Source organism: Helianthus annuus, chromosome 2, assembly GCF_002127325.2.
Source record: "Helianthus annuus cultivar XRQ/B chromosome 2, HanXRQr2.0-SUNRISE, whole genome shotgun sequence".
NCBI lineage: Eukaryota > Viridiplantae > Streptophyta > Magnoliopsida > Asterales > Asteraceae > Helianthus > Helianthus annuus.
Window position 1 is genome coordinate 156,889,351 of NC_035434.2, and position 20,992 is coordinate 156,910,342.

A 20,992-nucleotide genomic window follows, 5' to 3' on the forward strand; every position below is an offset into this window, starting at 1 on the left:
CAAAACATAACTTATGTTATCAACTACCCTATAGTTAGCGAAGTCATGGGGTTAGTGGAGTGATGGGTTTGTTAGTCGGTTATATTACAAGAAAATAAAAATGTTTACCAAAACAGCCAATGACTTTCTTTGTAAAGACCAAGTCAACCCAAATTAGACATTTGGGCCAAAACTGCCAGATCAAAGGTCTACATTTGGTTTTTTTTTTTTTTATTTTAACAACTCAAAATATAACAAAGGGCTAGTAATACACTGGAAGTCCCCAATGGGCCAGTAACAAACAAACTGGTAATATATTAGATAGCATAAGCTTAAAACTTTTGGAAGCTAGGTTGCATATTCTCAGTTCTTTAAACTGTGATGGAAGGGTGTTAAACTAATAACATTTTTTTTACAATTTGCTATTTTTTTGTGTAATTTGACTATTTTATTTCTTCTGTTGTAATTTCCAATAGAACAAATGGCTAGTATAGCTGATATCTATTCAATATAACCTAGGAAAACTTTATTTAAAGAAACACAACAATTAAAGATGTATGCAATATTAAGTACATGAATACTTGGTCAAACATAAATGTTATCCAAAAGATTGTACAGTAGTATATAATAGATAATATAATCTAATTGCTTACAACAGTTAAAACACGAGCCGAATTCTGATCCATTGCATAGCAATCTGATTGTGATCCCATTAATTAGTTGACTCAAGCTTTTAAATACCAAATTACGATAACATAATTACTTTTTACTCAATCAAATAGAAGGAATCCTCCACATAATGTAAACAAATGCCAGTATATCGAAATAACACCTTCCTATATAGAACAAAGGTTAGTGTTACAAAGTCAATCCAATAAATGTTAAACGGATTAACCGAATTAGACAAAAGTGCTAAAACAGAAGTTAACTTAAAACGGGTTGAACCTTTAAAAGAGGCATTTCATTCAATACAATAAAAGATACAGCCACATGGTCCACCTTAGAAAAGGAAAAACACAAAAACAACAACGTACAATTTCTAACACCACTACAAGACCCATTAAAAACATTTCTGTTTCTACCCAACAACTTTTGATTCAACAACAAAAGCATGCTTAGCTCTTTTTATCACAGGTGTAACATCCTCTTCTTCATCTTCGGTTTCACTATCAATTTGTATCACTTCATCCCACTTCCAAGTCTTTAAAGCATTTGCCCTTTTGTCGAATCTCTTAAACTTGCTAACCTAAAAAACATTCAAGTAATGAAAATAATAGAATATTAATACGTGTACAAAAGTAAATTTAGTATAATGTATATACTTTTGCCAATTCATAGAAAGATTCACAGATGCTTGCTTGCTGGCTATCCTCGATACTGGATGGAATGTCTTTGTGACCACCATTCGATGCCTCAAACTCCACGTCATCAATTTCCTGTTTTTTAGACAATAATATATCACTTGAATGATAAATTATAACAATAAAATCATAGGTATAAAAAAGCTATTAAATTGATTATAAAACTCCTACTTACCTTATCCGATTCATTTGTAGGTTTACACACGATTGGGCTAAGGAAGGAGTTGTCCATTGATGCAACCTGAAAGAAACAAAAAAGTGGAGTTTACAACCAGCCGAAATAAATAGGTATGTCTGAAGCTTACTTTAACAGCTTTATCCATTGTTGCATCTTCAATCTGCTGCTCCATGTTCAGCAACAAAAACCCAGGATGCTGCTCCATGTTCAGCGACATAAACCCAGCGACAGAAGGTAAAGAAATAAAGCAGGATGTACTATTCATCGGCAAGGTTTCAATATTTATAAGCACATGTATAACTGCAACGGAGCTAAAATATAGGAAGGTGGAGAACATGGCCATTTTTTTAGGAAAAATAAAAACCATTAATAACAGAGGTTTCGGAGGTAACTTCCAGCTAAACAAAACTGTGATTTCCTGAACATAACTTCCACATTTATCGTGGCTTTAGTTATTTTGAAAATCCTCCACATTTATCGGTTGCAGGTAGATAATGGGGCAGAAATAATGGAGCAAAACCACCAGATCATGGGCCAGAAATATATGGAACGAAACCACCACCGGAAACTACCAGGTAACTTCTCTGAACCGCCGGTGGTAGCGGTTATTTATGCTAGTTTAAACGGACAGGATTTAATCTCAGCAAGTTTAAACGGCCAGGATCGATTTCAAAAACGGTTAGACTTAATGGGTTTAATATATATATATATATATATATATAATGTGTTATTGGATACCCTCAACCCAACCATCGTCCCACATATACTAGGTGTATTTGAAGTGCAAAGATTAAAAACTATTTCAAGATGGTGCAAAAGACCAAAATCTCTTAAAAGTGGGGCGTAAATGACACACTGTGTAAGCTACTTAACACCCGCTCGTTAAAAGCTTGAATCAAACCAAACTTAAACAAGCTCAATTTGACCAAGCAACCTATTATTTATATAAATATAACTTTACTTCCATAATGAAAAAAACGTCTAGTATATGATGTTATATATGAAATTATTATAACTATGTAAAAAAAAAGACAACTTAATAATTACACAAAAATAATTACATAATAAACTAGTCAACTCAAGCCAAGCACAAGCTTTAGACATAGAACTCGAAACACTCGAGCTCTCTTAAATTATAAAAGCAGAACACATGCTTCACCGACTCAAGCTCAAACGTCTTATTTACACATCTTATATAGTATATGAATATTAAATATTCTAATATTATGTTCCTCCTATTTTAATATATCTTAAGTCTAGAATCTATTTTTCTTTTTAATGCATTTCAATTATTCTTCGGTTTGATTTATTTTGGGTTTCGAATTGCAATTTATATTTCATTCTCGTCGAAGTGGTTTCTTGTGACGGACTTGTAGTAACTGGAAGGATACGTACCGACAGTCGGGACGTCCTGTCTAGGTTCACATCCGTATAAATCCAATTAATGGACCAGTTTGCCTACCTAGGGACTAACAATGAGAGAACCAATACCTATTAGGCCAAAACATGTCACACCAAATGTCACGTGAACAAACAACACTTTGAAATGTCAAACGTGTCCGTGTTAGCTCATGGATACAGTCCCAAACATCGTTTTACAACACCCCGAAACTCGAGTCATTTATGAGTTCACAATTTTCTTTGGGTTAAGTTGTATGTCAATGGGTAGACATATGAGGACCATGCGAAAGCTCGGTAATTGCGGGTCCACACGTAATTACGAAAGTGACGCACGAAAATCATACTAAACCCTATGATATACCAAACCTATAATTTTCAATATTTTATGATAAAATATTATTTTATCATAAGTTTTATTATTTTTTTCCCCTACTCAAAAGGCACACTTTTGGAGACCCCATTCATGGATTACAATAGTTTGGAAGCAATGGGAACCTGGCAACCATGTGACCAACTTCCCAAACAAGAAGTCTTAAGCCAAAAAGAATGACAGAAGCATTTTCTTTATTCATTTCCAGCAACAGGCTACAACATTCAAATCATTGCCTTCAATGGGTTTATAGTTTATACTTTATATAAATCAAGAAAATAAAAAAATAAATAAAATTTGGAAGTTTCATATAAAGAGGTAACAAAACTATAGCTTCTTAACAATCTCTTCGTTCACGCGATGGTAATATGTCATTCTCTGAATCGATTTTATGGCTTCATCATAACTTTTACTCCCAAAAGCATTTGCAAAGGAATTGGACCAATGCCGCAGTTTTTCTTCCATCTGCAAGAAATACAGTTTCAACGTGTTTGATAACAATATTCAATCGTCTTTATTCTTTTACCTCAAAGAACCAATCTTTTTTCTTCTTTTGCATAAAATTTCACACAAATTTGAATGCATACGTGTGCTTTATTCGTACCTGCGATTGGATATTTTTTAGCGCTTGAGAATCAGCGGCTTCTTCCACAGCTTCCCTAATTTCCATGATCTGCAAAATAACAATAAGTTTAGCTATTTATTACAGTACATCTAAATTTACGTGCACATAGCGCCATGTTAAAAAAATCCTCTTTTGAAACCAAAAAACTACCTCGCCTAACAATTCCGGTTCTGAGACAGTTTGTTCTTCATCTACTTCAACACCTTCAAGCCTCATCTGAGAAGGTAGAAACACAAGTCATGAATACCAAAAAAAATTAAAAAAAAAATGTATAAATGGCAAGCATTGATATCAAAGCGGATTCTGAGAACTAAAGTTTTAAGTAGGAGGAGATCATACTAAACCAAACAACAATAAGAATTAATCAGTTCGACATATACTTGTCTCTAGGGGTGCAAACGAGCCGAGCTACTCGCGAGCTAGTCGAGCTCGGCTCGAAAAAAAGCTCGAACGAGCCGATCTTAAACGAGCTCGAGCTCGAGCCTAAAAACAAGCTCGTTTACTAAACGAGCCCGAGCTTCGCTTATCAAGCTCGAGCCGGCTCGCGAACCTAATCGAGCTTTCTGTTTATATATTTTTATTAATATATTAAACATATATTTATATAATAATAATTACCATTTATCTAAATATAAATAAATAGCTAAATTTTATGTAAAATAATAATAATTATAATTAATATAAATTAAGTAATAAATACTAAACGAGTCGAGCCCGAGCCGAGCTCGAGCTTGAAAAATTACCTTCAAGCCGAGCTCGAGCTTCAGAAATAAAGCTCGAATCGAGCCGAGCTCGAGCTCGAGCTTTCATATGTAAAACGAGCTCGAGCTCGAGCCTGGTCGAGCTCGGGCTCGGCTCGGCTCGTTTGCACCCCTACTTGTCTCGATAGTTGGCTGGAAAATTGTTTTGAAGTTGGAAGTTTGTTTGTATTGACAAAATGTTTACCTGCATTGTCTGCCACGTCATATTTCTTAAAACCGTTAGTTGAAAAGCAGGCATAAATATATTCGCCAAACTGGTTAAGGACCTAACTCACCTAAGGTTGAAATAATTGTTTTGAAGTTAGATTGTCTGTTTGTAATAACAAAATGTTTTATCTGTATTGTATGCCACGTCATATTTCTTAGAAGCGTTAGTTGAAAATAAGGCAGAAATATATTTGTCAAATTGGTTAAGGCCTTCTTCAATTATATAAGTTACTTGTAACAAAAAAACGAGACATGAAAATAGTTACTTACTAGATAAATCGCTCTCAACAACGGCTTACGAAGCGTAGTATAAGCATCGATAACCCTAGCAGACTGTTCAGCAGCATACTCTCTTTCTTCCTACATAACATCAACAACGTATACATTAACCAACAAAAAACTGAAACCGGACTAACATCATACTAAACGTCAACTGCTAACAAACCTTAGATCTTGTGTGAACCAGATCAGGATGCAGCTTTTTCTGCCAGTTTTTATAGATTCCTTCTAGACTTCCATCCTCAATATCAAACTTCCTCTCTCTGTCAAATTAAACCTCAGTAACCAACTGCAATTACTAATATTACATTCAGAAAACAGAGGTTCCCTCACAATGTTACTGTTCCTTGAAGAGTACCGATCTTTTTTTTAATTATTTTGTTATTATAACTACTTTTGATCATATTTTGTTTTTCTCATATGACTTTTAAAATATAATGTTTCACAAAATTCCGAGTATCCCGTTGTGACATACTTATTTTTATCTACGTGATGCGTCTCCATATAAACTTTGTTCAAAACCGAGGTGTGAGTAGCAATGTACAAATTATCGAAAGACAAACGTACATGTCGTCAAAGCTACAACCTGGTTTAGTTTTTTTTTTTCTATTTTTTATAAAGTTACGTCATTTACCTCTTCCGTCATTCTAATAATAATATATACTATATTATAATACATATATTACGTAATTACGCGCTTTAAGGCTCGTCTATGTGTTATGTCCCTTGCCGCATTGAGCATAATCAACGCGTTATAAAAGTTCAAATATACCATTGCAAAGTGTTTTCTTTATATAAGTTTTAAACAAAACCATAACAAATTTGCAAACAATAAACAGTTAACACACAATTGACTAACAGAGCATGTAATTAGGGTTTTAAAACACTTACAACCCAAAAATCCTAAAGTAATCAACCGAATGATCAACAGGTTGAACACATCCACACGATTCACAAATCAGAAACGGTTTTTGAGTCTTGCAATTCCAACAGCAGCTGGTTTCCTCAACAGATGCTGCAGAACAGAAGCTGGAACTGTTTCCGAGAAATTCGGAGCTCCGAATGAAATGGATTTTGGGGGTTTTCGAAATTGTTGGTCGTTCGGTGGTGGTGAAGGTGCAGAGAGTGGAGAAATGTGGTTGATTTTGCGATTGGATGATGTTTTGTTCGAGTAATTGGAGGGAGATTGAGTGAGTTAGGGTTCTTCGAGTTAGGGTTGATATGTGGGGTTTAACTAGGGTTTTCCACATTTTGGGAGATTGATTTTAAATGAAGCAGGGTGTTTTTGGTGTTGCTGTATATGCCAAAAGTGGCAAGAGTTTCTAGATATTTTATTGGATGTTTAGTAGAGTAACATATATAGCCTAGTGGTATTTTTAGGGTGCGATAAGATTTTGGATCAATAGGTTCTGGGTTCAATTCTCATAAGGGGGCTTTTCCCATATTTATTGGGTTTCCTCCTGAATTAGTGTATATGCATTATGCCTAGTGGAGATAGATATGATCGGGAACCGCATTATGCCTAGTGGAGATAGATATGATCGGGTGGTTCCGCTGGTGACACGATGATACTCCAGTGGTCCGTCAGTGATCCAAATTTGTCGTTAAAAAAATATATGTTATCTGTAATGTTTAGGATCGGATTTCGAAGGATGGCATATGGTGATTGAAATTGATGTAAAAAAATATATGTTATCTGTAATGTTTAGGATCGGATTTCGAAGGATGGCATATGGTGATTGAAATTGATGTATCGGTAATGCATTCTTAGTAAATGGCGCTATACGTGGCGTATAAGAGTATTTGATGTCTAATCAATGTAGCTTTAATCTTATATATTATGTATACATGGCGTGTAGGAGGTGTACAAATACCATCACCCACCCTTTAAGAATAGTTAAATATCAAATTTGCGTAAGCTTTTGTTTCAAGGAGGGAAATGACTTCACTTCCTTGATTCCTTGAATATGGTAAAATTAGAAATATATTGATTATAAATATCAAGTCTTATTGCCCTCTTAGTTCCTCACGAAGATAGTAGAGATGTTGAATCGTGACCAAACGTTGCCCTCAAATTAAATTGTGTACCGATCAAATATTATAATCGTTTTAAAACACATATCACTTTATTATAAAGTAACTCAACGTAATAAAATGGATGGTTCGATCATGTTGAGATAATAACAAAACTCCAATTTAACCATTCATGTTATTACACTTTTTCACTATCAAGATTTGTACAAATATCAATATTCTCACTATTGATATTTGATGGCGGGTAGCCCAAGACAAAATAAAATGAATAAAATATATGAGTGCTCAAAGGGTTAAATGGTTCGAAGGTTGAAAACTCGAGGAGGTGAAGTAAAGCAGTGTGAGAACAGTAAATAGTCACATCCCCGAATCACTTCACCAACCCACCAGCCACAAAACCAATGCAGGTCCACAGAGCACACTCTATTATCCAGTGGTCAAAAGGCTTTAACCCCCGAAAGGGTAAGCCCCTCACCACAAACAGAGTCACTAGTCAAATGCATTCCTCTTTGGGAGATGCCTTCTCCTATATATTTGACACTTCACTTACTTCCTGGGACATTCCAGGCCAGTCTTGATTCCTTGAAATTGCTGGCCATAGGGCTGTTCAAAAAGCTCGCGGCTCGTAGCTCGCTCGAAGCTCGCTCGGATTTAGCTCGGAAAAAGCTCGCTAGATTTGGCTCGGTTTAAAAGTGAGCCGAGCCGGCTCGGCTAGAAAGTGAGCCTGGCTCGGCTCGGCTCGTAACGAGCCGAGCTGACTCGGTTCGGCTCGCTTTTTAGCTCGGCCCGGTTTAGCTCGAATTATTTTACTTATAATAAGTTTTAATTTTATATACATTATAATGTATTACAAAAAACTGATTATTATTTACATGTATATAGGTTTGTAATTTGATATTTATGGCATATTTAAATATTGATTACCATACTAATGAACTAATATTGTATTTTATTGAAATTGAAACTTATTTTGCGTTGTTAAACTTGATTTTGGTTTGAACTGTATTAGGTTGAACTTATTTTGAATATATTCTTTTAAATTATTGAATAATATTTTAGGCTATTAAATTTTAAGAGGTATATATTAGTTTTTTTTTAATAAAATCGAGCCAAACCAAGCCGAGCCGAGCTAGCTCGGTTTAAAACCAAGTCGAGCCCGAGCTTAGATTTTCAGCTCGGTTTCAAATCCGAGCCGAGCCGAGCCAGCTCGGTTTATAATCGAGCCGAGCCCGAGCTTGGCCTGGCTCGGCTCGGCTCGGCTCATGAACAGCCCTAGCTGGCCATACATCATCAGTACTTGCGTCTCGCAAGACACTTCTTTTCACTTCCAACACACACATTCTGTTTGCTCCTTCATCCGAATCTGAACACCTATCAGAGGAGGATCCATAGTGTCACACCCCGATTTCCACGTGTCTCACCGGTGGGCCCGGTGGGGGATTACCGTGACGATGTTGGCAACAATATAGTCAAACCACACAATTATATAAAGCACAGCGGAAGCATAAGATAAATATATAAATTTCAACCTCTGATCATAATATCAATGTATTACAGAAGTTGAATATCCACAGTGGATCGTAAATAAAGGTAAAGTATTGTTCCATTAGATACTGCAATCAAGCTTGCGAGGCTTATCCCGACGCTAGGGAGCTAATACCAGCCAATTACGTTTAGGTACCTGCACTTAATCTTTTTGGGGAAAATACGTCAGTTTACACTGGTAAATACATTCAACTGACACATTTAAAAATGTTTATTAAAATTGATTTGAATGCACAAGGCACAAACTCTTTTATAACTTGGGAAAATTCATAATCATCTTGTGAACGTTTTACATGTTCTTTTATGCGTTCAGTGGCCCGGGTCGTGCCGGGTTAAAGATTTATAGACACACCACGTTTGCGTAAAACCGTAGTATGAAAACCAACGGCTACGTCTTTTAGTTTTAATGTCGACACTTTATACCGGGTGTACGCCTACACCGGGATGTCGATGGTCGTGGCCATTTCGTAAAATGATGCCAAGGATATCCGGGACAACGGTCATTAAACCCCCCAAAGGCTTATAAGCAACAAAACTGTTTAAATGAGCCAATCATATTTAATCAATTAACCACCTAAGCGATGGAATTATATAATGCTCAATCAAGCGGTATTAATATACCGTAACCCAAGCCCATATAGGGGAAATAAGTTAAAGTATTTACCTTTGCAAGTATTAATCCTTAATTTAGATCAAGTCACCGATAGCTTTTACTGGGGCTCCTAATCTGGAACGAAGGTGTTAATTAACCTCTTAGAATCCTAACGGTCCTTGTATTAGCCGTAGCTTAAACCGGTTGATTCCGATATATAGATATGGTTAATTCGCACGAAAAGGCGAAAACCGAGAATGGAGTATGATTTGGACCCGACAAGTTCAGTGACTTGTTTTTATATGGGTTTATAGTTCATACTCTGGATTTTGGGGTCCAAATAGTATAATTTGACCCATATCGGCTATTGCACGAAAACTAGTTCCGTGGGCCGTACCGTGTGCGCAAATAGGCGAAACGGTTAACCATAAGTGTCCTACGCTTATTTCCTAAGTCAATATGCCTTAAAAGTATTTTGGTATCAGTAGGATACCGTCCGTAATGCCCGTAACGAGTTTAAGTTAATATTATGCCCCGTAGGGGCTTTTCGGTCATTTTAAAGACTTTAAATTGGCTTTTCGAGTTCTACAGGAAATCTGAGTTTCCCGAACAGCTTATAAAGCTTAAAATACTTTATTTATTATTTAAAACCAGTAGCAACTGGAATCGGGTCAAAAGACCTTGTAGAACTCTCGTTTTGGCCAAAAAGGGCATATTCGGTATTTACCGAACCGTAGCCATAACCGCAGGTTATGAGCAAGGTAAAAATTATTAAAAATCTTTAAAATTCCCAAAATATTATTTTACCACAGTGGGTAAAAGTTTTGGTGACGAAAACTTGGGTTAGGTGGGCGTTATGCTAATTGCGCCGTTAATTACAAAACTTTTCTCAAAAGTGCGCCTTTTAGCATAACTCTCATTCTAGGCCTCGGATTGACGTGAAACTTTAAGGACATGCTTATAATTTAACAAGCAAGGTTTTGGTCCGTTCACGTGTCCGAAATACTCGTTTTAATTTTAAAAGGCCGTTACGGTCAACTTTTAGGCGAATGACGGAATTGCGCAAAAGACTCGGATAACTCATGAACCGACCACAGAGGTTTATACCAACATGTGACCTGGTCCTAAGAGAGTCCTAAGACATATTTATACCTCACTAAAACGGGTCAGAACTGAAGTCAAAGCAAAAGTCAAACTTTTGCGACTTTCGGCTCCGAACCGGTTCAATATAGTAAATGATCGATTCAAACGAGCGCAAACATGTTTATATACTTATTATCATGTTTTATGATTATCAAAACAGGTTCCATAACATATATATTACAGATTATGCATAAATCGCTAAAATAGCTTTCTGTTGACTTTTTAACCGCACGTTTGACTCGACATTTGACATAGTTAGAGTGGTGATCAGGGGGAACCATTTTAGAGGTTTATTACCCACATAAATACCAACTCATAACCATTTTTGATTCGTCATAAGACTGAACCATTTGCAAGATATTGCAATGACAACCGTTAGTTACGACGGTTGCGTTTATAGGCTAAAACTATGGAAATGCAAGGCCAAGTTGGTTATGAACGACTTACAGAAGCGTGTTCTTGAATATAGAGCAGAAGAGAATTGCTTGGGAGCACTTAGAATGATCAGAAAGGTGAGTTTGAGTTGTGTGAATGGTTATGAACTAAGGTGTGCTATTTATAGCCAATGTCAAGCCTCATTGATCATTACAAGCACTATAATCAGACCAGAGGTGATGGTAGGTGTCCCCTAAGTGTTATGGGTTGAGCATAGGGTGCCCATGCCCCATTTGTTGGTTTTTGATCGTTCAAGACTCCAAAAGTCAAGAAAACATCAATATTCTGCATCTGGGCACTTTACGCGGCCCGCATGGGAGTTCCCATGCATTTTAATGCGGGTCGCCTAAAGATCAAATAACAGACGCGAAACAAAGGAGGCTCGCGGCCCGCCTCAACTAATCCTTAACCTTCACGGGCCGCCTAAGGTTAAGATTTCAGGATTTTTAAATCTTTTTGTAATGATTACAGAATCTGGCCATTAATAACGAAATCTTTCGTAATGATTCACCTGACCTTTCGGTTTTGAAGGGGTAACTTTGCGGTTTGGCCCTCGGTTATTTACCGATAGAGGCCTCGTGTTAATTACCCGCATTATTAAGTCCCCGGTTTATTTATTAATTATATTGGAAAGCCTTAACTTTCACTGTTGACGCTTTTAACCCTTCTTCTACGAATTCGATCGTAACTTTCTCGTTTCATATCGAAACTTCGCGAAATTCATATATATTATTTTAGTGAGGGTATAATACCGTTACAAAGTCTTTGGAACGTTAAAGGGTCACTCAGAGGTATTATTAAACATGTTGACACAGTTAACCCCTGTAGTTTGTAATCTCTCACTTTCTTCCGCGTTTTGTTTTTGTACGATCTATAATTTATTCGTTTGAAGGTTTAAGCACTATTTAGGGATACTATACAGTATATTTACCCTTGTTGACATTTATAACCCTCGAATTTATATACTTTCAAGGTTTGTCAAAATTAGTCCTTTATTTATTATAGATGCCACGTGTAAACAAATGACACGTGTTAACACATCATTGGACACAAAATTTCGAGGTGTTACATCCTCACCCCCTTAAAATAAATCTCGACCCGAGATTTACTCAAATAAATAGGGGTACTTTTCTTTCATTGTAGCTTCGACTTCCCACGTATATTCAGGACCTCTACGAGCATCCCATTTGACTTTAACAATCGGTACGTGCTTTCTGCGAAGCTTCTTCACCTGTCGATCTTCAATCGACAAAGGTTTTTCTATAAATTTTAAGCTCTCATCTATATGCACATCTGTGTGTGGAATCACCAACGATTCGTCGGCGAAGCACTTTTTGAGATTGCAGATGTGGAACACATTGTGAATTCCATTGAGCTCTTCAGGCAAGTTCAGTTTATAGGCAACTGATCCGACTCGTTCAATGACCTCAAAAGGCCCTATGTATCTCGGACTCAGCTTGCCCTTCTTGCCGAAACGCATCACCCCCTTCCAGGGTGATACCTTAAGTAATACCTTTTCACCCACTTCGAAGTGAAAATCCTTACGCTTTGGATCAGCGTAGCTTTTCTGCCTATCGCGGGCAGCCTTGAGACGTTCCCGGATCTGGACAATCTTGTCCGTTGTCTGGAAAACAATCTCTGGTCCCGATAATTGGACCTCTCCTACTTCCGCCCAACAAACAGGCGATCTACATTTCCTACCATATAATGCCTCAAAAGGCGCAGCCTTTATGCTGGTGTGGTAGCTATTATTGTAGGAGAATTCGATCAGGGGTAGGTTTTTATCCCAGTTACCACCTAAATCGATCGCACATGCACGAAGCATGTCTTCTAGCGTTTGGATAGTACGCTCACTTTGACCGTCCGTCTGTGGATGGTAAGCCGTACTAAAGTTTAAACGCGTGCCCAAAGATTGCTGGAAACTTTTCCAGAAGTGAGATGTGTATCTAGTATCCCTGTCGGAGATAATAGACACAGGTATGCCGTGTAAGGCTACAATCTTATCAACATATAGTTGGGCTAACATATCGGAGCTATACGTCTCCTTGATGGGTAGAAAATGAGCTGATTTAGTCAGCCTATCAACTATGACCCATATTGTATCGTTTCCTTTCCTGGTTTTGGGTAACTTGGTTATGAAGTCCATAGTTACGCATTCCCACTTCCACTCGGGAAGTTCAGGCTGTTGTAGCAAGCCAGACGGCTTTTGGTGCTCGGCTTTGACTTGAGCACAAGTCAAGCACTTTGCTACATGGGCGGCAACAGACTTTTTCAAGCCTATCCACCAATAATTTGCCTTTAAGTCTTGGTACATTTTATCAGCACCAGGATGGACTGAGTATTTGGAACCATGGGCTTCCTGGAGAACAACATCTCGTAGTCCTCCATATATTGGAACCCATATACGTCCGTTCAGTCTAAGAATTCCATCCTTGCTAAGAGTCAACTGCTCCTCAGTTACTCCCAGCTTTTCATTAGGATAATTAGCTTCCAACACAGCCTCACGCTGCGCAGCTAATATCCTTTCCATCAAATTATTCTTAACCTCAATGCTCTTGGCATTGATTCGAATGGGTTTTACCCTTTCTTTCCTGCTCAAGGCATCGGCGACCACATTCGCCTTGCCAGGATGGTACCTGATTTCACAGTCATAATCATTCAGGGTTTCCATCCAACGGCGTTGTCTCATGTTCAACTCTTTCTGGTTGAACAGGTGCTGGAGGCTTTTGTGATCAGAATAAATCACAAATTTAATACCATAAAGGTAATGCCTCCACAACTTCAGTGCAAATACAACGGCACCCAACTCCAAATCATGGGTGGTGTAATTCTTTTCATGCACCTTTAATTGCCTTGAAGCATATGCAATCACCTTGCCCTTTTGCATAAGAACACACCCCATGCCCGTGTGCGATGCATCGCAGTAAACTACGAATTCATCTGTACCCTCAGGTAAGGTCAACACAGGTGCGTTACTTAGCTTCTGCTTCAGTATTTCAAAGGACTCTTGCTGCTTCGGGCCCCAAATGTACTTTTCTTTCTTCTTGGTCAAGGAAGTCAAGGGCGCAGCAATCCTCGAAAAATTTTCAATAAATCTCCGGTAGTATCCTGCTAATCCCAGGAAGCTACGGATTTCGGTAGGCGTCTTTGTCTCTTGCCAGTTCATGACTGCCTCTACCTTAGCGGGATCCACTTGGATGCCACGTTCGCTCACAACGTGTCCTAAAAATTGAACCTCTCTTAGCCAGAATTCACATTTCGAGAATTTGGCGTAGAGTTTCTCACGCTGTAGTAATTCGAGAATGCAACGGAGATGCTTCTCGTGGTCATCTTGGTTCTTGGAATATATAAGGATATCGTCGATGAAGACTATGACGAATTTGTCCAAGTATGGCTTGCAAACGCGATTCATGAGATCCATGAACGCAGCCGGTGCATTTGTGAGCCCAAAAGGCATCACTAGGAACTCGTAATGACCATAGCGAGTCCTAAATGCAGTCTTGTGTATATCTTCATCTCTGACCCTTAGTTGATGATAACCCGACCTTAAGTCGATCTTGGAGAAGTAGCTTGCTCCTTGCAGCTGGTCGAACAGATCATCGATCCTTGGCAAGGGATATCTATTCTTTATGGTAACTTTATTCAGTTCTCTATAGTCGATGCACAACCGCATCGATCCGTCCTTCTTCTTTACAAATAGGACAGGAGCTCCCCAGGGAGATGAACTAGGTCTGATAAAACCTTTCGCCAGCAGTTCATCCAACTGGGTCCTCAGTTCTTTCATTTCCGTCGGAGCTAATCTGTAAGGTGCTCTTGCTATCGGAGCTGCTCCAGGAATGATGTCAATTCTGAACTCCACTTGTCTATCTGGTGGAAAACCAGGTAGTTCTTCAGGAAAAACCTCGGGGTATTCAGAAATGACAGGAAGATCCTCGATCTTCGGCTTTGGTTCTTCAATTATCACCTGAGCCATGTAAATTACGCAGCCTCTGTTCAAACACCTTGAAGCTTTCAGCATAGATACGTCTTCGGGCAATCCGTAATGCGTATCCCCTCGAATGGTAAGAGATTCACCACTCGGAGTCTTTAAAACTATCTGTCTTTTGCCGCAAATGATTTGGGCCTGGTTATGGGATAACCAGTCCATGCCTAGCACGATGTCAAAACCCGCTAATTTGAAAGGAAGTAGAGATAAAGGAAAAGAATGGTTCCTAATGGATATTTCACATCCTTCTAGAATAGTAGAAACGGTTTCTATCGTGCCGTCTGCTAACTCTACTTCGTATTTCACGTCAAGGGTTTTGATTGGCATATTTAGTAGTTGGCAAAATTTCTGGTCTACAAAGGACTTGTCAGCGCCAGAATCGAACAGTACTCTTGCAAATATATTATTTACGAGAAAAGTACCTGTAAGCACATTGTCGTCCTTGACCGCTTCCTTTGCATCCAAGCGAAAAACTCTCGCATTCGACTTCTTCGTCTCTTCCACCTTCTTGGCATACTTCGGGCAATTACTCTTTATGTGCCCCTTTTCGTTACAATTAAAGCAGGTTGCATCCTTTATCTTTTTGCACTCCACTGTCTTATGATCCTTGGACTTGCATAGCCCACAGGGTGGAGTCCTTTGTTGCGACTGTGAACCAGACGCAAACCTACACTTCCCGGAGTGAGGTTTCTTGCAGACCTTGCAGTGGGGTCTTCCATCAGCTTGCCCCTCTTTCTTTGCCTCCGACCCTCTCTTTCCTTCACCGTTTCCACGGTGCTTTTTCCCAGACTTTCGTGAGGTATCATCCTCACGTTTTCGCTTTTCAGCCTCCTTGCTCCTTTGTGCCCTCAGACGGACAGCATCAAGTGTAAGAGACAAGGAGAGGTCAGTAACTGACCTGAAGGTCGTTGGCCTAGAGGCCTTTACGCTGGCCTTGATCGCCGGCTCTAAGCCCCCAATGAATCGGGCAATCCTTCTAGGTTCTGGTGTCACAAGATATGGCACCAGGCGTGACATAGTGTTAAAGCTTGTCAGATAAGCTTGACAATCCAGGTTTGTCATCACTAGTGAGACAAAATCAGCCTCAATCTTCTCAACCTCGTGCTGAGGGCAGTAGTTTTCTTTTATGAGGGTAATAAACTCCCCCTATGACATTTTGTACAAGGCAGACTTACCTGAAGCCTGCACCAGAGCTCTCCACCACGCCAGGGCCTCGCCCTTGAATGACTGGGACACAAACTTAACCACGTCCCTCTCAGCGCACCCGCTGATGTCCACAATCGTGTCCATCTCGTCCAGCCAGGTGATACAATCAACCGCACCTTTTTCCCCTGTAAATTCACGGGGCTTACATGATACAAAGTATTTGTAGGTGCAACCCTTAGCACTTGACGCATCAGTATATTCTCTATCGCGATGAACGCTGTGCTCAGTAGACGAGTGCTTGTCGTCATCTTTCTTGGGTTCAGAGGGTGGTTTGGAGTGTGTCTTTGGTTTAGAGGGTGGTTTTGACACAGTTCTGCCTTGAGACTCAGTATTTTGACGATCAATAGCTGCCTGGACAGCATTGTTGATCAGAGCCTTTAGCTGTGCGCCTGTCAAATGTACTGACGCGTTGTCATAGTCATCTTCGTTTGTGTGGCTGTTCTCTCCATTGGGATCCGCCATTGTAACTTGAATCTGTTACAGAAGATAACAAAATTTTAATTTAGGAGATTATTATATGATTGTCTTTCATGACCATTTGTCGACCATGGTACAGAGACCATATTTGGTTAACTTTTTATTTCATTAAATATTAGGATTTGAATATATCCTATTTTAACTATATAAATAGTATTGGCGGCATAAAGCCTAATCATGAGGATGTTTTATAATATTAGCCGAGATTTCAGAGAATCAAAGGCATAGAGAGTTGAACCGTAGTTCTTTTATCTCTTTCTGACAGAGAGTCATAGACTACCACTGCCTTTTGTCTTTATAAGACAATTATTATGGCCCATAGGCACTACACCTCTAATGGATGTCTTAATATGGTTGGCCCGTAGGCACTATATCACTAATGGATGTTTTAATAATATTGGCCCGTAGGCACTACATCACTAATGGATGTTTTAATAATATTGGCCCGTAGGCACTACATCACTAATGGATGTTTTAATAATACTGGCCCGTAGGCACTACATCACTAATGGATGTTTTTAATAATATTGGCCCGTAGGCACTACATCACTAATGGATGTTTTTATAATACTGGCCCGTAGGCATTGCATCACTAATGGATGTCTTTATAATACTGGCCCGTAGGCATTGCATCACTAATGGACGTCTTTATAATACTGGCCCGTAGGCATTGCATCACAATTGGATGTCTTAATAATATTGATCACCTTCATTGGTGATTTAACCCGCGATTAATAAATCATTTAGTTGGGTTTTGAAATCCTTAAAGGATTATTGTATAGGAATGACGTGCGTGATTATAACGAATCACATCTGCCATGAATGTTAACATGCGTACAGAGGTTAACAGGGAATCAGAATCTTTTCAGTTAGGTCGTACCATCTTGACTAGATCTTAAAAGATCCCAAGCTAGGTTTCACCTTTTAAGATTCTTTATTTAGGCAGATCAATGTAAAAGGAATGGTTTTGATTTATCTTTATACATATTAAAACAAAACTCATAACATACATTCCAAAATCTCAAATACAATTACATATTGCCCTAAACGGGTCTTTCAAATAGTACATACCTCCATAGAGGTTTTAAAATAAGTGACAAGTCCACGCAGGGACTAATACAAGATAGGTGTCCATGCAAGGACTAAATATAAGTCCACGTAGGGACTGAAATACGATAAGTTGTCCACACAGGGACTTATTTTAAAGTAGAAACTTCATTAGTACAACTATTAAGGGCTAATGGTCACGTTTCTTCTTTTTGCCCTTTAGTAGATTCGCCAAGCCTTTGAGAAATCCTCGGTGGCTTTTCTTTTCTTCCTCGAACTCTCTCTCCACACGATCTAGTCGATGGAGTATTTCTTCCTGTTCAGGAGGAGAAAATCGTGGTTGTGGCGCTTGATGCGGAACTGGAGGTCTGGGAGGTATTGGATACCCATGAGCTGAGTAATCCGGTGGTCCCATGTTTCCATGTGCTCCGTCAGGGTAGCGCGCATTATATCTAGCCGACACCACATATGGGTCGCGCTCATAGCCGTAGTTGTATTGTGCTTGTGATGGTTCAAACGGGTTGTAAGCCGTTGGACCTGTGTAAGCTGGTATGGGTTGGTCATACCCAAATGGTGGCGAATTTCGTGCAGTAGGTGCGGAGTTCGCTTCTTGTATAGGACTTGAAGGTCCTTCTTCTTGTAGTGGCGGATAGTGGCTACTACTAGAGTGTCGAGGAGTGCTGAAGTGGATACCCCCTCCTCCTCGTGTAGACATACGAGCATTTGTCCTCCTACGCCTCGGCGGATCAGGTATAACTGGTTGTGCCGGTGGCGGAGGTGGTGGCGTAACTGCCTCAAAGCGTGAATCCTCAGATGGATCCTGTGGATGTCTCGGTTGCGATGTCTGATGAGATGGTGTGTTGTACCACTCATGTCGGTCAAACAAGGCCATAAAGCTGTCTGGGCCTTGATACTGCGGACCATGATATGAAGATCCATCAGATACTTCTATCGGATGCGTGGGCGTACCACGAGCTGGTTCAGTTGGATCCTCATCTTCCTCCATGGGATCTTCAGAAAAATGGTCTTGTGGCCCTAGTGGAACAAAACCTGAAGGTTCCTGTATGTAGTCAGCCGGATTAAACTGAGCTACGTAGTATGGAGTAGGGTCGTCATAATTCCGGTGCGAAACCGAACGTTGTAGAGGTATGAAGGAAGGTTGTGGGTTGTTGGGATTATTTTCTGAATCTGGCCCAAAGGAGTGCCGGTAGGATGGCGTCGAGCTGTGCGAAGTGGAATGCCTCGCTGGTTCGTAAAGATCTCTTCGTCTCTGTGGCTCTTCGCTTCTTGTCATCGAAGGATGTCTTGTACCAGATGGTCCAGCTTCTTGATCGTGATGTGTCACGATTTCTCCTCGGCCTCTTCGTCCCCTTCCTCTTCCTCGGAATATAACAGGTGGCATTTTCCTGCTCCAAAACTTATTAAAAATCAAAATCGAAAATAAAGACAAAAAGGAGTAATAATCCGAATTTGTCCTAAGTTCTTGTCTAGACTCAAGTATGTGCAATTGTGTCACTGAGATTAAACACAATGCCTAATGTGTTTAATTCACTCAATGTTGGCTCTGATACCAACTTGTCACACCCCGATTTCCACGTGTCTCACCGGTGGGCCCGGTGGGGGATTACCGTGACGATGTTGGCAACAATATAGTCAAACCACACAATTATATAAAGCACAGCGGAAGCATAAGATAAATATATAAATTTCAACCTCTGATCATAATATCAATGTATTACAGAAGTTGAATATCCACAGTGGATCGTAAATAAAGGTAAAGTATTGTTCCATTAGATACTGCAATCAAGCTTGCGAGGCTTATCCCGACGCTAGGGAGCTAATAACAGCCAATTACGTTTAGGTACCTGCACTTAATCTTTTTGGGGAAAATACGTCAGTTTACACTGGTAAATACATTCAACTGACACATTTAAAAATGTTTATTAAAATTGATTTGAATGCACAAGGCACAAACTCTTTTATAACTTGGGAAAATTCATAATCATCTTGTGAACGTTTTACATGTTCTTTTATGCGTTCAGTGGCCCGGGTCGTGCCGGGTTAAAGATTTATAGACACACCACGTTTGCGTAAAACCGTAGTATGAAAACCAACGGCTACGTCTTTTAGTTTTAATGTCGACACTTTATACCGGGTGTACGCCTACACCGGGATGTCGATGGTCGTGGCCATTTCGTAAAATGATGCCAAGGATATCCGGGACAACGGTCATTAAACCCCCCAAAGGCTTATAAGCAACAAAACTGTTTAAATGAGCCAATCATATTTAATCAATTAACCACCTAAGCGATGGAATTATATAATGCTCAATCAAGCGGTATTAATATACCGTAACCCAAGCCCATATAGGGGAAATAAGTTAAAGTATTTACCTTTGCAAGTATTAATCCTTAATTTAGATCAAGTCACCGATAGCTTTTACTGGGGCTCCTAATCTGGAACGAAGGTGTTAATTAACCTCTTAGAATCCTAACGGTCCTTGTATTAGCCGTAGCTTAAACCGGTTGATTCCGATATATAGATATGGTTAATTCGCACGAAAAGGCGAAAACCGAGAATGGAGTATGATTTGGACCCGACAAGTTCAGTGACTTGTTTTTATATGGGTTTATAGTTCATACTCTGGATTTTGGGGTCCAAATAGTATAATTTGACCCATATCGGCTATTGCACGAAAACTAGTTCCGTGGGCCGTACCGTGTGCGCAAATAGGCGAAACGGTTAACCATAAGTGTCCTACGCTTATTTCCTAAGTCAATATGCCTTAAAAGTATTTTGGTATCAGTAGGATACCGTCCGTAATGCACGTAACGAGTTTAAGTTAATATTATGCCCCGTAGGGGCTTTTCGGTCATTTTAAAGACTTTAAATTGGCTTTTCGAGTTCTACAGGAAATCTGAGTTTCCCGAACAGCTTATAAAGCTTAAAATACTTTATTTATTATTTAAAACCAGTAGCAACTGGAATCGGGTCAAAAGACCTTGTAGAACTCTCGTTTTGGCCAAAAAGGGCATATTCGGTATTTACCGAACCGTAGCCATAACCGCAGGTTATGAGCAAGGTAAAAATTATTAAAAATCTTTAAAATTCCCAAAATATTATTTTACCACAGTGGGTAAAAGTTTTGGTGACGAAAACTTGGGTTAGGTGGGCGTTATGCTAATTGCGCCGTTAATTACAAAACTTTTCTCAAAAGTGCGCCTTTTAGCATAACTCTCATTCTAGGCCTCGGATTGACGTGAAACTTTAAGGACATGCTTATAATTTAACAAGCAAGGTTTTGGTCCGTTCACGTGTCCGAAATACTCGTTTTAATTTTAAAAGGCCGTTACGGTCAACTTTTAGG

General features: G+C 39.2%; 2 protein-coding genes across 2 annotated transcripts; both read right to left on the reverse strand.

Moving 5' to 3' along the window:
- Positions 1-993: 993 nt before the first annotated feature.
- Positions 994-1,882, reverse strand: LOC110907092. The gene is made up of 4 exons (XM_022152127.2): positions 1,646-1,882; positions 1,516-1,581; positions 1,302-1,415; positions 994-1,225 (listed from the first exon to the last, which is right to left on the reverse strand). Exons 1-4 carry the CDS (start codon positions 1,859-1,861, stop codon positions 1,058-1,060), a joined length of 564 nt encoding a protein of 187 aa, XP_022007819.2. The 5' UTR covers positions 1,862-1,882; the 3' UTR covers positions 994-1,057.
- A 1,582-nt stretch (positions 1,883-3,464) lies between these two features.
- On the reverse strand, positions 3,465-6,474 carry LOC110925165 (iron-sulfur cluster co-chaperone protein HscB homolog). Its single transcript, XM_022169136.2, has 6 exons — positions 6,053-6,474; positions 5,328-5,424; positions 5,153-5,242; positions 4,065-4,130; positions 3,894-3,962; positions 3,465-3,754 (listed from the first exon to the last, which is right to left on the reverse strand). Exons 1-6 carry the CDS (start codon positions 6,409-6,411, stop codon positions 3,617-3,619), a joined length of 819 nt encoding a protein of 272 aa, XP_022024828.1. The 5' UTR covers positions 6,412-6,474; the 3' UTR covers positions 3,465-3,616.
- Between the last annotated feature and the right edge of the window lie 14,518 nt (positions 6,475-20,992).

Bases quoted from the DNA above. Each gene is read 5' to 3' on its own strand.
- LOC110907092 (XM_022152127.2), bottom strand. From the start codon at position 1,861: ATGGCCATGTTCTCCACCTTCCTATATTTTAGCTCCGTTGCAGTTATA. The intron at 1,416-1,515 runs GTAAGTAGGAGT...TCTAAAAAACAG, and splicing joins CTACAAATGAATCGGATAAG to GAAATTGATGACGTGGAGTT. The intron at 1,226-1,301 runs GTATATACATTA...AATGTTTTTTAG, and splicing joins CTTTCTATGAATTGGCAAAA to GTTAGCAAGTTTAAGAGATT.
- LOC110925165 (XM_022169136.2), bottom strand. From the start codon at position 6,411: ATGTGGAAAACCCTAGTTAAACCCCACATATCAACCCTAACTCGAAGA. The intron at 4,131-5,152 runs GTAAGTAACTAT...CTACCTTCTCAG, and splicing joins TGTTGAGAGCGATTTATCTA to ATGAGGCTTGAAGGTGTTGA. The intron at 3,963-4,064 runs GTAGTTTTTTGG...GTTATTTTGCAG, and splicing joins AACCGGAATTGTTAGGCGAG to ATCATGGAAATTAGGGAAGC.